General features: G+C 43.8%; 1 protein-coding gene across 1 annotated transcript in view; it reads left to right on the top strand.

Moving 5' to 3' along the window:
* SPTBN5 (spectrin beta, non-erythrocytic 5) overlaps positions 1-19,225 on the top strand; it is a 313,866-nt gene that overhangs the window by 159,389 nt on the left and 135,252 nt on the right. The window contains exons 32-34 of the mRNA XM_073586632.1: positions 2,792-2,971; positions 5,707-5,910; positions 7,747-7,896. Coding sequence (XP_073442733.1) covers positions 2,792-2,971; positions 5,707-5,910; positions 7,747-7,896 — 534 coding nt within the window. The remainder of the gene's footprint in view (positions 1-2,791; positions 2,972-5,706; positions 5,911-7,746; positions 7,897-19,225) is intronic.

Raw genomic sequence — 19,225 nt, 5'->3', positions numbered from 1 at the left:
GGAGCCAGGGAGTAGAACTCGCCTGGCCATTGTGTGCGCTCGGCCAGACTTAGGCAGTGTCAGTGCACACAAGCACATACATGAGGCTGACTTTAGGTATCGCTCACTCTGGGAAGCGAGCCATGTCAATCAGAAGCAAGGGAAGCTCTAAACATGTGACTCGCCCCCGGAGGCCGTGGGGTAGTCGGTGCCGGGCCCGTTGGTGTCAAAGGGAGATGTCACAGTGGCAGTGACCCGGTCCGTGGCCTCAGGTGGTCAATGTAAAAGGGGTAGAGTGATGGGGATAAAGTTATTGAGATGATTTGTGACGCCACCTGTTGTTTACGGTCAGTTTGACCAGCGCTGCAGGGTTGCTTCCCTGGGACAGATGGTGTGGTGCAGCAATGATGTTGAGGCTCCCTACAGGTGGAGCTGTAGTCCCAGGGCAGTGTAGAGGAGGTTGGTAAATGGGGAGTCAGTGTGAAGAAGTAGATGTAGCAGAGCTGGGTGCAAGGCGTAGGAATAAGTGGAGGACACAAGAGCTTGTAGTTCCAAGGTTTTACTCAGAGTCTGTTGCGCATACAGGTGCCCACTTCGGTGCCGTGTCCTACAGGTCAGGGGCTCAGCCAACTCCCAGGCAAGGTAAAGGACACCTTTCCAGCACTCCTCCAACATGTGCCTTCTCTGAACGTCTCCTCACTAGCGCTTAAACTGAAGTACTTGTAGTTGTGTATTAAACTCAAGTTCCTCCTTCCAGATGTCATTTGGAACTCCACTCGTACGGCAGATAGCTGTAGCCTGCTTCGAGGACTTCCTACTCTCAGGTCCCGGCTCACACACATTGCTATTGTGCCCCGAGTCTTAGATGGGAATAAAGTGGTGACAACTTCTATTCCTCCGGTTTCTGCTGCAGGAACATTAGTTTCACAAACAGCCTCGGAGACCGGACTCCGGCCATGCGCTTCAAACTGCAGGAAGGGCTCTGCCCTGACCCTAGTCCTTAGTTCTCTTCTCCTTACGTTCCTCACCAATCTTTCTTCCTTCTGAAGAATCAGGCTTTCTATTGCTCTTTCCCGTGCCAGCAGCTCCAGGTCACTGAAGTCTGCTGCAGCACTTACCTTCACTCCATCCCTCTCTGGGGATCTTCTCTCACCAACTGACTTTTCCTAACATTCTCCCGCTCTAATGTGCAGTCTAAGCTCCACCCACCTCCCAGCACTCTTCGTGTTCCAAGCAGGGATCCACAAAGGTTGCTCTGCTACACTACTGGTGTGTGTGTGGGATGTGAGTGTTTGAGTGTGGTCAGGTGTCTCCAACTTACCTGGATAGTGGGATACCACACCTCAGGAGGAGATGCAGTAACTCTGTGGCGACTGAACCCTCAGGGGCGCCACACATGCAAAATGAGGAGGGAAGGGAGGTAATGGTGCACTGAACTTTTGACAACGCCACAGGTGCAACAAAGCCCCCTTATTTGCACACAAATTTTAAAAAAAATTCTCAGGCACTGTATCACTATTAGTATGATTATTTTTTAGAAAGCTACAGTCTGTCACCTATGCAGCATTTGGCATTTTTTCCTATGAGATAAGGTTCTAATTGAGCTGCAACCATAAGCATTTTTTACTACGAGATATTAGGGTGGATATATACCCTCCACTCTGTGTTAAGATTAGGTGTACTCCTAGAGACAGTACATGGTCTCTCCACTAGGGGTCATTTTTTTCGGGATCTGTGTGTGTTTGTGTTTTTTTGTGTATCATCTTCGTCGACTAGGGTTGTACAGGGTGCTATTAGGGTCACCGACGTTGAGCGGGGGCGCCATATCGCATATATTAGGGTGCCAACCTCCGCGGCAAGGAAGGGACGCACTAGGGCTTATTAGGGCGAGTGTAGTGCCCTGATATATTGCACAATTTGTATGTTCAAAATATTATGTACCCTGCTCCCTATATTGGTACTATCCAGGTTTTTAATATTGGAATAAAAGTTAATTTTTAGGGTCAAATTCCTTTTGCTCTCTTGGTTTTTTCAGAATATTTGATCCAATAATCTTTTGAGGTTTTTTCTTACATCTGCTCCCCTAGTATCTCCAGTATTAGATCAGATAGACAGGATGGACAGCAGTGTGAGCAGCCTCTTCTTACCTCTTCAACCCTGGTATCTCCAGTATTAGATCAGGAAGGCAGGGTGGGCAGCAGTGTGAGCAGCCTCTTCTTACATCTGCACCCCTAGTATCTCCAATATTAGATCAGATGGACAGCAGTGTGAGCAGCCTCTTCTTCCCTCAGCAGCCCCGGTATCTCCAGTATTAGAACAGATAAGGCAAGTAGATAGCAGGATCATTCATAATATTGTTAAGGATACTACAATAATATTGTTAAGAATAATATCTTGTCCTTAAGCTTGGTCATTGGGATGAGATTGATCTGGTTCAACTCCCAGCACCTCCCACTAATCTGCTTACTGATGGGACCATTGCAGTAGAGCTGTATTACCTACAGTAGCACAGCCACTACATTTAAGATAGCTGTGTTTGGTGAACAAAGAACAGGAGCAGCGAGAGCCATGGCCAGTGACAAATTGGTGTGCCTTGGGGCGACCAGAAACATTTAAGTTTGTGCCCACTATTCAGCTACATGCTATTGCATATGTTATTACCGGATCATCATTCACACACACACAGAAAAAAAACACTTTTGTTCTATTTTTTTCATAATATTGCACCTATCTTTACTGGTAATATATGTGTTTACAGTAGTTTACTGATGAAAGTGTTTGAATGTATGATTTTATTTGCAATACTTTGCAGCTTCAAGAACTTGTTGATGCAGCGGATGGATCACTGCCTCGGTGTTCCAAGGAGCAAAATCTGAGGCTGCAACAGATACAAAACGAAGTGGTGGAGAAATGGGAGCTGATGAAGACCAAAGTAGAAAAGAGGAGAACAGACCTGGAACAGGCCCGCAAGTTCTACCTTATCCTGGCAGCCGTAAGTGTCTGAATAACTTGTACAACAACTAGAAGTGTACAGACCATGTGTCGCCATGCACATAAGATTACACTCCCCTCAACCTTCCACGTTCTCCAGGACCAGATGACGGTCTGATGTTTATGGTGGCCTGAGCATTTGTGCCCTTGAGAATGTCTCTGTACGCATTGACATAAACATGAATCCTCATCAAAATGTTCAAGCTTACTGGGGTTAATAGAGTGGTCTGAAAGTAGATACTTGAGAAGACAACCCCATTTTTATGTAAGCCGGTTGACTGATCATGGGTCTACCTTCTCATCTCTGCCATTCATCTGGTCCTGCAGGGGAATGCCATTTCATTGCCAAATTGTCATCAACATAATGCAGATCTGGATGGAAGGAGTGCAGTTCTACAATGTTCCAACAGGAAATATGGACAAGGGTTGTCTTCCTTTTAAACCCCTTTTGGTCAATAAATATGTGAACCCTTGAGCTCTGCTTTCTAATTCGAGAACTTTTATCGCCTTGATAAATACCAAGTTTTGGCTTTATAATTTTGCCTTTAGGATGAGTTTCAGTTTGAGAATCACGTGAAGACGGAGGAGGAACACTAGCTGGCTGTGAATCCTAAATATATATAATCTGGAGCTGACCTGTGGATCAGTCACTGAGCCTCCTTTTAAGAACATTAGACAGCTGTATGTGTTGCAACTCCGTAGGTTGCAGGCTACATCACGTCTTCATAGTCACGTGGCCCTTGGGATGATGGTCGAGATCGACCAACATTTCTGCAAAATCAAGGGTATTTTTTAGCTTTAACCTCTGAAGATCTCTGCTCTGCCCACTATTGTTTATTTGTAAACATTATACATTGTATTGTCACTTGGTTATAAAGGTATAGTAGGCAAGCGGCATAAATAGTCACAGGAACAGGGTGTGGAAAGGCTCAGGGCATAGTAAAACTGCTCCCTAAAGGAGCATTTTGGGGGTGTTGCAGAGTTTGAAACTTAAAGAGTAATCATTGTTTTTTTCTTTTTTTCTTTCATAAGTCAATAGTAAATGTGAAAAGTAACAAACTTTGTAATATGTGTTATTAGAGGAATGTGCTTCTTTAGCCTCCTGGACTGATCTTTCGTTCTTATAATTATAATTTCTCGGGTAAAATTCAGTAAATTCAGACTTTCCCGTTACTGAGATAGGAGATGGCAGTTGGTGCTCATAAAGTTCTATGGAACTTGCAGCATTTCTGCGTCCAGCTCCTCCGTCCTCCATAGAATTTTGCAAGCACTAATTGTCATCTCCTATCTCAGTAATAGCATAATCTGTCTTCGCTGAATCCAGATTTTACATATGAATTGAGAGTGAAAGTTAAAACCAGGAGGCGAAAGAAGCAGATTGTTCTGATAAGATATATTACAAGGTTATTTATTTTCACCTGTACTATTGATACAGGAAATAAAAATTAAAATGACGGACACTCTTTAAATTCGGTGTTTTTGTTGGTAGGTATGATCTGTTTACATATTGTTTTCTTATAGAAGCTGCTATCATTTCTGTCTTTAGATCCATTTTAGAAGGTTCATTATTAAGTGCAAGCTGTCCACTTGTAAGGTTGCTGGCAGGAACTTGGGATGCAGTAACAAGCAGGAGGCAGAACAAGAGTTAACGGGTATTTTATGCAGAGATTAATCAGCAAACAGTACTCCACGCAGGGAGATCGCAGGAGCACAATAATAAAAATACAGGAAGGATGAAATGTGTAGATATAACGTTAATAACGAACTGTAAAGGTTTGGATCAACTTATCAGTCTGTAGCTCCCGGAAGGTCAGGGTTACACGATCCCACGATGTCGACGTAGGTGACACGAGAAGTCTCTGAAGCGATCCCAGATGAAGTCAAAGCAATGTCTCTTGAACGAAACGGCAGTTCCTGGCTTTTCCAGGCGCGGGCTTCCGGTCCTGATACATGGAGTTCTACGGGGAGTAGAAGATGGAAAAACAAGTGGGCTACAAAGTTCCGGAGAGGAGGCCGCAGAGGGAACTGCGGAGTCAGCGTGCTGCGCGTCCTCCGTCTGGTAACGACCGTCAGGCACTGCGAAGGGTGTTGTCAAATCAGAGCTCTCAGGTATGGAAGTTTGCCAGGAACTCGGCTGTATCTCCATGCAGGCAGTGCATGTAGAGGCGGTTAAACTGCGGCATAGGCCAGCTGATTGGCGGGGAACCGTGGAGACGGAGTCAACCTTCTCCTTGCATGTCAGCTGTCTTCCCACCAGAAATCCCCCTTTCATGCACTCAGCTCCTTTAATCCCTACCCCTCCCCCTGCAGTCAGGTGCAAAAGTCTGCTCTGGTCAGAAAGTGCTTCCCCTCGCAACAATGGTGATAGCCCCGATGGTTCCAGCCCAGACACACAAGAAGCTGCTCCAGCCCTGTCCATCTCCCTTACACACTGATTCAAGTTTTGGTCCCACCATCATCAATAAATGAGTGTTGTTTTTCCTGGAGCCACTTCGCCTATGGAATTTGTAGCATTACACCTTCGTAGACCATGCAAGACCTGGCATGTCACTATCCGCAAGGAGAAACCTTAGATCCCAACCTTCATAAACTCTTGTAAGAGAAAAGTCTGGCAAGTTACAGCCATCTGGTGACACCAGGGATCAATGGTCGATGTAAAAGAGGATCCATTATGGCTTATTCAGTTATGTTCCAGCAACAATGTATCAGAGCTGTAAATGATCTTTTTCTGTACAGGTGCGTGACTACTTCTCGTGGGCTGCAGAAATAACCCGTGAGATGAATGTTGAGGAGACAATAAAGGGAGTTCTAGCGAGTAGCGAGAGACTGAATGCCCACCAAGACCTAAAGCAGAACATGGATGCCCATCAAGAAACCTATAATAAGACAGTTGCTGTTGGACAATCCTTTCTACAGGAAGGAAAAAAACCTGAAGAGCAGGTAATAGAGATAAAAGCACCAAATGTATAAATGCTATAAAGGCACGATTATCTGACTTCATGTTTCATTATCCGTGAACTGTACGTTGTATTTCTAGTTTTTATTTTTTAATGGATGTTTATAAACATCAAGATACATATATATCCTGATTTAAAGAGCAGCTGTTATGCACCTTTTAGTGGGTATCAATATAATTTTATGGCATATCAATGGTACATTACGATCATTTAAAGGGGTGGTCTGGTCAAAACCGATAAGTCTGCAGTCACAGCGCACTGCGGGGATTCACCGATTACAGACAAGTGTACAAGTTAGGCTGGTTTCACATTTGCGCGTCAGGGCCCAGCGACGGCCTGCGCACGCCCGCCGCTAAGCCCCGCCCCCTGCCGTGCCTCCGCCGGTAGCTCCGCCTCCGGGCGCATGACGCTGCATGCGTCATGCGTCCCCTATCTTTATCACTGAGGACGCAGGCCGTGCGCAGTATGCGTTTGGCGGCGCCTGCGTCCTTTTGACGGTGCGCCGAGCGCAACCAAATTGCAACAGGTTGCGTTTGGCGCTGGTCGGCGCACCGTCAAAAGGACACAGGCGCCGCAGAAACGCATACTGCGCATGGCCTGCGTCCTCAGTGATAAAGATAAGGGACGCATGACGCATGCAGGGTTATGCACCCGGAGGCAGAGCTACCGGTGGAGGCGCGGCAGGGGGCGGGGCTTAGCAGCGGCCGTGCGGAGACCGTCGCTGCGCCCTGAAGCGCAAATGTGAAACCGGCCTTATACATACTGCTGGCCATACACCTGTATGGAGCCAGGTCCGCGCCCTCTAGTCGGTTTTAAGAATTATTGTTGATAATGATCATTCAGTGTAAATGGAGCAGTTTGCGTACAAAGGCATTTTCCTATAGTTTTCCTGATGTTTTAGTAAAGTGAATGAGAATCCCTAAGTGTCATGCACACACTTTTTATTTGTGATTTGCAGATTTAAAGGGAATCTGTCAGCAGGTTTTTTGCTATGTAAGCTGAAGATGGCATGGTGTAGGCATTAAAACACAGATTTTGATGCCTCTCTTATCAAGCTCCAAGGTTTTGTTTGCTTACAATGACTGTTTTATCACCAGGAGCTTACCATTGCTGGGATTAGCTGGTCATGTGATCTGTGGTCTGACACGCCCCACCTGTGATAGGCACCTCACTTTCTATGTCTTTTGTACATGGAGAGCGTGGTGGGGGCATGGTTAGGTTTTAAGCTCTGCTTCATGCTAAATCTAAAAGCTCTGTGTGCGATCGGCTGCACCCAGTAATCTAAGTGATACATCATTGGATTCAACTTCTCTTTGCCTACATCAGGCAGCTCTCAGATGAGTTAGCGAAAACCTGCTGACAAGATTCCCTTTAAATATGCAGCATGTCATTTCTTTCAGCAATTTTGCGGCAGATATCCTGGTGTTATGCCAGCTCTCTTGACTTGTTTGTTTTAGTAAAGACTTGTTAAAAAAAAAATTAAATTCTTAATTTAGTTTGCTCTCCACATTCCATTATTCCTCTGCTATCCTTCCTGCAAATGTATGAATTACTTGACTATACAAGTATTTACTGCACCCCACGTGTAAGGAGAGCCGTCAGGAACTCTATAGCACACTTATCAATATATTTCCCAATGAAGGGAATTCGATTTTTATCGAAAGGGCACAGACGATAGGGCACAGACCATATCAGCAGAGGACAAAAAATAATTCCTCAGGTTACTTGGATACTCGAGTTTGTCCGCCAGTACGAGCTTGTAGACATTAGAAGTCGTGATTTTTTAATGAGATGGTTTAATTCATATTTCATGTTTTAGCTTCGAGAAAAACTTCAGGCCCTTGTTGAAGAAAACAAGAAACTTTATCAGCACTGGGAAATGAAGCGAAAATTACTGGAGCAGGTGCACCAGGAGCAAGTTTTCTACCGGGACATTGATAATATGGAGAAGATCCTAAATGCACAGGAGGTTAGTGAGGAGCTCCCTATATATATATATATATATATATATATATATATATATATATATATATACACTCACTGGCCACTTTATTAGGTACACCATGCTAGTAAGGGGTTGGACCCCCTTTTGCCTTCAGAACTGCCTCAATTCTTCGTGGCAGAGATTCAACAAGGTGCTGGAAGCATTCCTCAGAGATTTTGGACCATGTTGACATGATGGCATCACACAGTTGGCGCAGATTTGTCGGCTGCACATCCCTGATGCGAATCTCCCGTTCCACCACATCCCAAAGATGCTCTATTGGATTGAGATCTGGTGACTGAGGAGGCCATTTGAGTACAGTAAACTCATTGTCATGTTCAAGAAACCAATCTGAGATGATTCGAGCTTTATGACATGGCGCATTATCCTGCTGAAAGTAGCCATCAGATGTTGGGTACATTGTGGTCATAAAGGGATGGACATGGTCAGCAACAATACTCAGGTAGGCTGTGGCGTTGCAACGATGCTCAATTGGTACCAAGGGGCCCAAAGAGTGCCCAGAAAAAATTCCCCACACCATGACACCACCACCACCAGCCTGAACCGTTGATACAAGGCAGGATGGATCCATGCTTTCATGTTGTTTACGCCAAATTCTGACCCTACCATCCGAATGTCGCAGCAGAAATCGAGACTCATCAGACCAGGCAACGTTTTTCCAATCTTCTACTGTCCAATTTCGATGAGCTTGTGCAAATTGTAGCCTCCTGTTCTTAGCTGAGAGGAGTGGTACCCAGTGTGGTCTTCTGCTGCTGTAGCCCATCTGCCTCAAAGTTCGACGCACTGTGCGTTCAGAGATGCTCTTCTGCCTACCTTGGTTGTAACGGGTGGCAATTTGAGTCACTGTTGCCTTTCTATCAGCTCGAACCAGTCTGCCCATTCTCCTCTGACCTCTGGCATCAACATGGCATTTCCGGCCACAGAACTGCCGCTCACTGGATTTTTTTTCTTTTTCGGACCATTCTCTGTAAACCCTAGAGATGGTTGTGCGTGAAAATCCCAGTAGATCAGCAGTTTCTGAAATTCTCAGACCAGCCCTTCTGGCACCAACAATCATGCCACGTTCAAAGGCACTCAAATCACCTTTCTTCCCCATACTGATGCTCGGTTTGAACTGCAGGAGATTGTCTTGACCATGTCTACATGCCTAAATGCACTGAGTTGCCGCCATGTGATTGGCTGATTAGAAATTAAGTCTTAACACACAGTTGGACAGGTGTACCTAATAAAGTGGCCAGTGAGTGTGTATATATATATATATATATATATATATATATATATATATATATACTTTTCATTCTACAAGAGGTGCAACATCTGTACTGTAAATTATGCGTTACTTCTTTTTATTGTTATGACTAGAGTTCAACCAAAAGACTTGCAGGGTCCTGGTCCATCTTCTTCAACGTTGGTAGCTCATGGCCTCCAGAAAAGAGTCCTCCTACTTGCCAGCATCCCTGCAGCATGTTCTGTATAGTAGGCCCAGCTTGATGTCATCATTGCAGCATAATATATGTTAGGCCTATTAATTATGATAAGTGTCGGAGATGCCAGCAGGTAGGATGAGATTTGCAGGGCTGTCATCTGATGGCAAAGGATGTGGGCATCGGACTAAGATCCTGGGAAAGCTCAATGCTAGTTATGATGTGTCTCTGAGCTTCTCAAAGTGTGAACAGTCTGCAGTCATTGGCAAGGCAGTTCTAATAGAAGCAATTATTTGATGCAAAGGATTGCACCAATCTATGGCTTAACAACACAGCTGACTTCTTTTTTTCATACATTTTTATTCAACTCCCTGAGATAAGCAGTTGGCCTCTGTGTCAGTCGTAGAGAACACAAAAGCGCTCAGTTCTTGCTAAATATTTTTTTAATCAATTTTTTCATTACAATACAATCCCACTTAAATTATTACTTCTGGATCACGTCCCTAACCCTGATGCCATCTCTGATTTCTGAATGCTGTACATGCATGCAGAACAGTACCAGATGTGTGACAGTGTCACGTGTGATCACCCTGCTGATGGATCAGACTGACGCTAATGTTTACATGAGGAATCGCACTGGCTGCTGACTTGTAACTCTGCTCTGATTAGTGCCTATTAATAGGAATTGTCCTGTCCGTCCCTTTGTTGTGTCTGCTGGCTGGCTAAGAGTTATAGTGACGGTGAAGTGTATAGGGAATAAATTATTTGCTGCATTCACTACTGTGTGATGTATATTTGTGTATATATAGTATAAAATCTATAATTATATTTTAACAATATAAATACTAACTGAAGAGCCCGGCGTTTCCCGGGCATAGAAACTAACTGTGGTTAGTTATAACAAATTATAATTCCGGGAATATTCTCCGCTCGTATATTCCCCGCTCTCATCTCTGATCCCAGGTATATTCCTCGCTCTCATGTCTTATCCTGGGTATATTCCCTGCTCTCATCTTTGATCCCGGGTATATTACCCTCTGTCTTCTGTGATCCCGGGTATATTCCTAGCTTTTGTCTCTGATCCCGGGTATATTCCCCGCTCTCGTCTCTGATCCCAGGTATATTCCTCGCTCTCATGTCTTATCCCGGGTATATTCCCTGCTCTCATCTTTGATCCCGGGTATATTACCCTCTGTCTTCTGTGATCCCGGGTATATTCCTAGCTTTTGTCTCTGATCCCGGGTATATTCCCCGCTCTCGTCTCTGATCCCAGGTATATTCCTCGCTCTCATGTCTTATCCCGGGTATATTCCCTGCTCTCATCTTTGATCCCGGGTATATTACCCTCTGTCTTCTGTGATCCCGGGTATATTCCTAGCTTTTGTCTCTGATCCCAGGTATATTCCTCGCTCTCATGTCTTATCCCGGGTACATTCCCTGCTCTCATCTTTGATCCCGGGTATATTACCCTCTGTCTTCTGTGATCCCGGGTATATTCCTAGCTTTTGTCTCTGATCCCGGGTATATTCCCTGCTCTCGTCTCTGATCACGGGTATATTACCCTCTTTCATCTCTGATCCTGGGTATATTCCCGGCTCTCATCTCTGATCCCAGGTATATTCCTCGCTCTTGTCTCCCTCGCGGCCGCGGCCATGTTGGCGATACAGAGTGTGGATTGCCGATGATGTTGGTGTTCATGTCGCTGCTCTTCTCCAGTGCAGACTGACAGCGGGGGCTCCGCCTGTGTCTGATGGGTTTCTTCTTTATTCCTTACTGCCAGGCCAGCAGCTGGTGCACAGATCCATTTCCGGGTCCGGAGAGTTTCTGGCCTTTATGTGGCAATCAGCACATTGGCGGCGATCAGCGCAGAGTGAAACTCCCGAGAGGGTTCCACTCTTCCATGGTTGAACTCTCGGTAGATTCGAGATCCTGGGCAGCTAAAGGACCTGTGATTATGTCACGGCCATGTGACCTGTCACGTGATTGGGAGGAGGAGTCAGACGCAGGGCTGTGCTGGTGCTGGAGTTGAAGTGTCAGCTCGTGTCACAGATCAGGGTGTTATGTCACATCACTGGGGGACATATAGTAACCCTGTATACATGGGATCAGAGGATCCCTGCAGCAGAGCTGTGGGTGCAATGTATGTGAGGCCAAGCTGTGTATCACAACTGTTGTCGGGTGTCCCTGGACCAGGGGCTCTTTCCCTGTGGCTACGAGGAGTGGGCCGGGCTCTGTGGAGTGGGCGGGGCTTGATACATACACAAACACACACTCCGCTTTGTATATAATGTATATATGTACAGTCATGGCTGACAGTGTTAGCACCCTTGAAATTGTTACAGAAAATGAAGTATTTCTCCCAGAAAATTATTGCAATGACACACATTCTGTTATACACACGTTTTGTTATATAAATGTGTATTTCCTTTGTGTGTATTGGAATATCACAAAAAAGAGAAAAAAAGGCAAATTGTACATAATTTCACACAAAATTCCAAAAATGAGTCAGACAAATTTGTTGACACCCTCAACTTAATATTTGGTTTCACACCCTTTGGAATAAATATCTGCAATCAATAGCTTCTATAACCATCCATAAGCTTCTTATACCTCTCAGCTGGAATTTTGGATGACTCTTGTTTTGCAAACTACTTAAAATCTCTCATATTTGAAGGCACCTTCTCCCAACAGCAATTTTAAGATCTCTCCACAGGTGATCAATGATATTTAGTTCTGGACTTAATGCTGGCCACTTCAGACCTCTCCAAGTGCTTTGTTTCCATCCATATCAGGGTGCTTCTTGAAGTATGTTTGGGGTCATTGTCTTGCTGGAAGACCCATGATCCAGGACGCTGGGCACTACATTGTAACCCAAAATCCTTTGGCAATATTCAGATTTCATGATACCTTGCACACAGTCAAGACACCCAGTGCCAGAGGCAGCAATACAACCCCAAAACATCTTTGAACCTCCACTATATTTGACTTTAGGTACTGTGTTCTTTTTTTTGTAAGCCTCATTCCATTTTCGGTAAACAATAGAATGATGTGCTTTATCAAAAAGCTCTATCTTGGTCTCATTTGTCCACATTTTGGCAATCTGCAGTCTAGATTTTTTATGTCAGCAGTGGGGTTCTCATGGATCTAATGCCATAGGGTTTAATTTTATTCAAATGTTGATGGATAGTTCGCATTTATATTGATGTACCCTGACCCCGCAGGACAACTTGAATTTCTTTGGAACTTGTTTGGGATTGTTTATCCACCACCTAGAATATCCAGCATCACAACCTTTCATCCTTTTTTTTATATTACGCACCATGGACAAAGGAATCAAGATCTCTGGACTTGGACCTTTATCTTGAGATTGTTGATGTTTTTCAACAATTTTAGTTCTCCAGTCCTCAGACAGTTTTCTTCTCTCTGTTCTCCATGCTTAGTGTGGCACACAAAGACACACAATACAAAGATTGAGTCAACTTCTCCCATTTTTATCTGGTTTCATGTATGATTTTCATATTGCCCACACCTGTTACTCGCCACAGGTGAGTTTGAACAAGCATCACATGCTTGAAACAAAGTTTTTTTCCCCACAATTTTAGAAATGTGACAACAATGTTGTACGGACTATTTTGGGGGTTTTGTGTGAAATGATGTCCAATTTGACTTTTGTTCTGTTTTTTTTTGTGTTGTTCCTATACACGCAAAGAAAATAAACGTGTGTATAACAAAGCATGTGTAATTGCAAGGGTGCCCACACTTTTGTCCATCTCTATATAAACACATATGTGCTTGTGTGTGTATGTATATATATATAAAATATATATGTATGTATGCGGGTGTGTATATATGTATGTATGTTGGTGTGTGTATATACAGGGTGGGCCATTTATATGGATACACCTAAATAAAGTGGGAATGGTTGGTGACCCAGATCGTGGCGCTGAATTTGCAGAATGGGCAAAACAAAAATTTGAACAGAACCCTCAGTTTACACAGAACATTATGTTCAGTGATGAGGCAAACTTTTTTGGGTGGGCCATTTATATGGATACACCTAAATAAAATGGGAATGGTGACAGTTTTCTTGCGTAGGTTGTCTTGCATTGAAATCTGCAACAATGACCCGGGTACTGCGTTCACCAGACATCAACACAATTTCTATCCGCTCCTCACGTGTTAACTTCTGCGACATGTCAATGGCTGTAAACAAAGAGAAACTTGTAAATAACTCATGAAATAATAAAGTTACCTTAAAATCAAGCAAACCATTGTTTTTCTTGTGAAATTCTCAATACGTTTGATGTGTCACATGACCCCCTTCCCATTGAAAACAATAAAGTTGAATACAAAATGGCTGACTTCAAAATGGCCACCATGGTCACCACCCATCTTGAAAAGTTTTCCCCATTCCATATACTAATGTGCCACAAACAGGAAGTTGATATCACCAACCATTCCCATTTTATTTGGTTCATTGCAGGCATTTGGTAAATTTAAAAAAAGTTCATTTTTTTTCTCATTAATGTACACTGCTCCCCATCTTGACTAAAAAAACTAGAAAGGTAGAAATTTTTGCAAATTTATTAAAAAAGAAAAAAATGAAATATCACATGGTCATAAGTATTCAGACCCTTCGCTCAGACACTCATATTTAAGTCACATGCTGTCCATTTCCTGGTGATCCTCCTTGAGATGGTTCTACTCCTTCATTGGAGGCCAGCTGTGTTTAATTAAACTGATAGGACTTGATTTGTGAAGGCACACACCTGTCTATTTAAGACCTCACAGCTCGCAGTGCATGTCAGACCAATTGAGAATCATGAGGTCACATGAACTGGCCAAGGAGCTCAGAGACAGAATAGTGGCAAGGCACAGATCTGGCCAAGGTTACAAAAGAATTTCTGCAGTACTCAAGGTTCCTAATTGCAGTGTGGCCTCCATAATCCTTAAATGGAAGAAGTTTGGGACCACCAGAAGTCTTCCTAGACCTGGCTTTCCAGGCAAACTGAGCAATTGTGGAAGAAGAGCCTTGTGAGAGAGGTAAAGAAGAACCCCAAGATCACTGTGGCTGAGCTCCACAAATGCAGTAGGGACGTGGGAGAAAGTTCCACAAAGTCAACTATCACTGCAGCCCTTCACCAGTGGCAGAGTGGCCCGACGGAAGCCTCTCCTCAATTCCAGATATATGAAAGCCTGCATAGAGTTTCCTAAAAACCACATGAAGGACTCCCAGACTATGAGAAATTAGATTCTCTGGTCTGATGAGACGAAGATAGAACTTTTTGGGTATAATTCTAAGCGGTATGTGTGGAGAAGCCAGGCACTGCTCATCACCTGCCCAATACAATCCCCACAGTGAAACATGGTGGTGGTGGCAGCATCATGCTATGGGAGTGTTTTTCAGCTGCAGGGACAGGACGACTGGTTGCAATTGGAGGAAACATTAATGCGGCCAAGTACAGAGATATCCTGGATGAAAACCTCTTCCAGAGTGCTCTGGACCTCAGACTTGGCTGAAGGTTGACCTTCCAACAAGAAAATGACCCTAGGTGCACAGCTAAAATAACAAAGGAGTGGCTTCAGAACAACTCTGTGACGATTCTTGACTGACTCAGCCAGAGCCTTGACCTAAACCCAATTGAGCATCTCTGGAGAGACCTGAAAATGGCTGTCCACCAACGTTCACCATCCATCCTGACGGAACTGGAGAGGATCTGCAAGGAAGAATGGCAGAGGATCCCCAAATCCAGGAGTGAAAAACTTGTTGCCTCATTCCCAAGAATACTCATGGCTGTACAAGCTCAAAAGGGTGCTTCTGCTCAATACTGAGCAAAGGGTCTAAATACTTGTACCACGTGATATTTCAGTTTTTCTTTTTTAATAAATGTGCAAAAAAATTCTACATTTGTTTTTTTTTTTTTTTTCAGTGGTTCGGAGTGTACCTTAATGAGGAAAAAATGAACTTTTTTGAATTTACCAAATGGCTGCAATGAAACAGAGTGAAAAATTTAAAGGGGACTGAATACTTTCCACACCCACTGTATATGTGTATGTATGTGTATTTATATGTGTGTGTGTATATATATTGTACGCATGTGTTCATGTACAGTACATATTTAAAGTGGGGGAAATAGGTATTTGATCTCTCTGACAAGCAAGACTTAATACTTGGTGGCAAAACCCTTGTGGCAAGCACAGCAGTCAGACGATTTTTGTAGTTGATGATGAGGTTTGTGCACATGTCAGGAGGAATTTTGGTCCACTCCTCTTTTCAGATCATCTCTAAATCATTAAGATTTTGAGGCTGCTGCTTGGCAACTCGGAGCTTCAACTCCATCCATAAGTTTTCTATGGGATTAAGGTCTGGAGACTGGCTAGGCCACTCCATGACAATAATGTGCTTCCTTTTGAGCCACTCCTTTGTTGCCTTGGCTGAATTTTTGGGTCATTGTCTTGCTGGAAGACCCAGTCACGACCCATTTTTAATGTCCTGGCGGAGGGAAGGAGGTTATCACTCAGGATTTTATGGTACAGTTGTGGCCAAAAGTATTGACACCCCTGCAATTCTGTGAGATAATACTCCTGAAAATGATTGCAAACACAAATTCTTTGGTATTATTATCTTCATTTAATTTGTCTTAAATGAAAAAACACAAAAGAGAATGAAGCAAAAAGCAAAACATTGATCATTTCACACAAAACTCCAAAAATGGGCCAGACAAAAGTATTGGCACCCTCAGCCTAATACTTGGTTGCACAACCTTTAGCCAAAATAACTGCGACCAACCGCTTCTGGTAACCATCAATGAGTTTCTTACAATGCTCTGCTGGAATTTTAGACCATTCTTCTTTGGCAAACTGCTCCAGGTCCCTGATATGGGTGCCTTCTCCAAACTGCCATTTTTAGATCTCTCCACAGGTGTTCTATGGGATTCAGGTCTGGACTCATTGCTGGCCACCTTAGAAGTCTCCAGTGCTTTCTCTCAAACCATTTTCTAGTGCTTTTTGAAGTGTGTTTTGGGTCATTGTCCTGCTGGAAGACCCATGACCTCTGCGGGGGACCCAGCTTTCTCACACTGGGCCCTACATTATGCTGCAAAATTTGTTGGTAGTCTTCAGACTTCATAATGCCATGCACATGGTCAAGCAGTCCAGTGCTAGAGGCAGCAAAGCAACCCCAAAACATCAGGGGACCTCCTCCATGTTTGACTGTAGGGACGGTGTTCTTTTCTTTGAATGCCTCTTTTTTTCTCTTGTAAACTCTATGTTGATGCCTTTGCCCAAAAAGCTCTACTTTTGTCTCATCTGACCAGAGAACATTCTTCCAAATCGTTTTAGGCTTTTTCAGGTAAGTTTTGGCAAACTCCAGCCTGGCTTTTTTATGTCTCGGGGTAAGGAGTGTGGTCTTCCTGGGTCTCCTACCATACAGTGCTTTTTCATTCAGACGCTGACGGATAGTACGGGTTGACACTGTTGTACCCTCGGACTGCAGGGCAGCTTGAACTTGTTTGGATGTTAGTCGAGGTTCTTTATCCAACATCCGCACAATCTTGCATTGAAATCTCTTGTCAATTTTTCTTTTCCTTCCACATCTAGGGAGGTTAGCTACAGTGCCATGGGCTTTAAACTTCTTGATGACACTGCGCACGGTAGACACGGGAACATTCAGGTCTTTGGAGTTGGACTTGTAGCCTTGAGATTGCTCATGCTTCCTCACAATTTGGTTTCTCAAGTCCTCCGACAGTTCTTTGGTCTTCTTTTCTCCATGCTCAATGTGGTACACACAAGGACACAGGACAGAGGTTGAGTCAACTTTAATCCATGTCAACTGGCTGCAAGTGTGATTTAGTTATTGTCAACACCTGTTAGGTGCCACAGGTAAGTTACAGGTGCTGTTAATTACACAAATTAGAGAAGCATCACATGATTTTTCGAACAGTGCCAATACTTTTATCCACCCTCTTTTTTATGTTTGGTGTGGAATTATATCCAGTTTGGCTTTAGGACAATTCTTTTTGTGTTTTTCCATTTAAGACAAATTAAATGAAGATAATAATACCAAAGAATTTGTGTTTGCAATCATTTTCAGAGTATTATCTGACATAATTGCAGGGATGTCAATACTTTTGGCCACAACTGTACATGGCTCCATCCATTCTTCCATTGATGCAGTGAAGTAGTCCTGTGCCCTTAGCAGAGAAAAACCCCCAGAACATAATGTTTCCACCTCCCTGCTTGACAGTGGGGACGGTGTTCTTTGGGGCAGAGGCAACATTTCTCTTCATCCAAACACAGCGAGTTGAGTTAATGCCAAAGAGCTCATTTTTTGTCTCATCTGACCAGAGCACCTTCTCCCAATCACTCACAGAATCATCTAGGTGTTCCTTGGCAAACTTCAGACAGGCCTACACATGTGCCTTCTTGAGCAGGGGGACCTTGCGGGCACTGCAGGATTTTAAAACCATAATGTGTTACTAATGGTTTTCTTGGTGACTGTCATACCAGCTGGCTTGAGATCATTAACAATTTCCCCCCGTGTAGTTTTAGGCTGATCGCTCACCTTTTTCATGATCAAGGAAACCCCACGAGGAGAGATTTTACATGGTGCCCCAGATCAATGTTGATTGACAGTCATTTTGTATTTCTTCCATTTTCTTACTATTGCACTATTATGGTTTTGTAGCCCATTCCAGCTTTCTGCAGGTCTATGATCTTGTCCCTGACATCCTTAGAAACCTCTTTGGTCTTGGCCATGTTGTAGAGGTTAGAGTCTGTCTGATTCTGTGGAGAGGAGTCTTTTATAAAGGTCACTATGTAAGATGGCTGTCTTTACTGCAGGTAACGAGTTGATTAGGAGTGTCTAACTGGTCTGTAGGAGCCAGAACTCTTAATGGTTGTTAGGGGATCAAATAATTATTTCTCACTGCAAAATGCAAATTTATACAGTGTGATTTTCTGGATTTGATTTTTGATTTAAAATCACAGACTGTTCATGTCTTTGTCAGTGGGCAAACTTACAAAATCAGCAAGGGATCAAATACTTATTTCCCCCACTGTATACAGTGTGTGTGTTTATTGTACAAGTAGGCTGCCATACCTCATTGATATTACTTATGATGGATCTTTTGGCAGCACATGTTCAAAGAGCGGAAACAATATTGTTCAAAATATATATCCCTGCGGGAGGGGAAAGTCAGAGAATTCTGTGCAGCTGAGAAGTGTTCCTTGCCAGAAACTATTTCTCATTCTGTGTTGGATGATCTGCTGCATTCCCTTACATCTCTCTTTCCTTCTTAAAGGGGTTGTTCAATCTTAATTTCTCAGTTCCCCTTTGCCTTTCATCATGCCGGGGAACAGTGCGCTCCTGAAGATGGACAGTTAATCCCACGGCATGATCGCCACCCTGGTCTGAACTGTGCGCTCCCTCTGATGTAGCTTTACCTCTGCAGCATTGTAGAAATGCAGCAGCGCTGAAGATGGTCAGATCGCTAGGTGCACTGAAGAGGTAGCTAGTACACTAGGCTACAAGCAGTGAAGTATAAAATCCTGTGCCACCTCCTTTACTCACCTGTGCTTTCTTGTAATGATAATGCCTCCTGTTCTCCGGTAAGGATAATGATCCCCCATTGTGTCTCCTGATGATAACTGTTATTATATTGTAATAATGCTCCTGAGCAGTGGAATACATTGAAATAATGGGCCCCCATAGCACATAGAATACGATGGCCCCTACATTCCCCATACAGTATCACCACAGCCCCTCCTACACAGTAATATGGCCCCCAAAGAACCCCACAGAGTATGACACACTATAGATCCCAGACAGTATGACAGTCACCAAAGCCCCCAATACAGCATGATAGTCA

Source organism: Dendrobates tinctorius, unplaced genomic scaffold, assembly GCF_039654945.1.
Source record: "Dendrobates tinctorius isolate UK_male_01 unplaced genomic scaffold, ASM3965494v1 ptg000010l, whole genome shotgun sequence".
NCBI classification, from domain to species: domain Eukaryota; kingdom Metazoa; phylum Chordata; class Amphibia; order Anura; family Dendrobatidae; genus Dendrobates; species Dendrobates tinctorius.
This window is presented reverse-complemented; position numbering and strand designations above follow the sequence as displayed.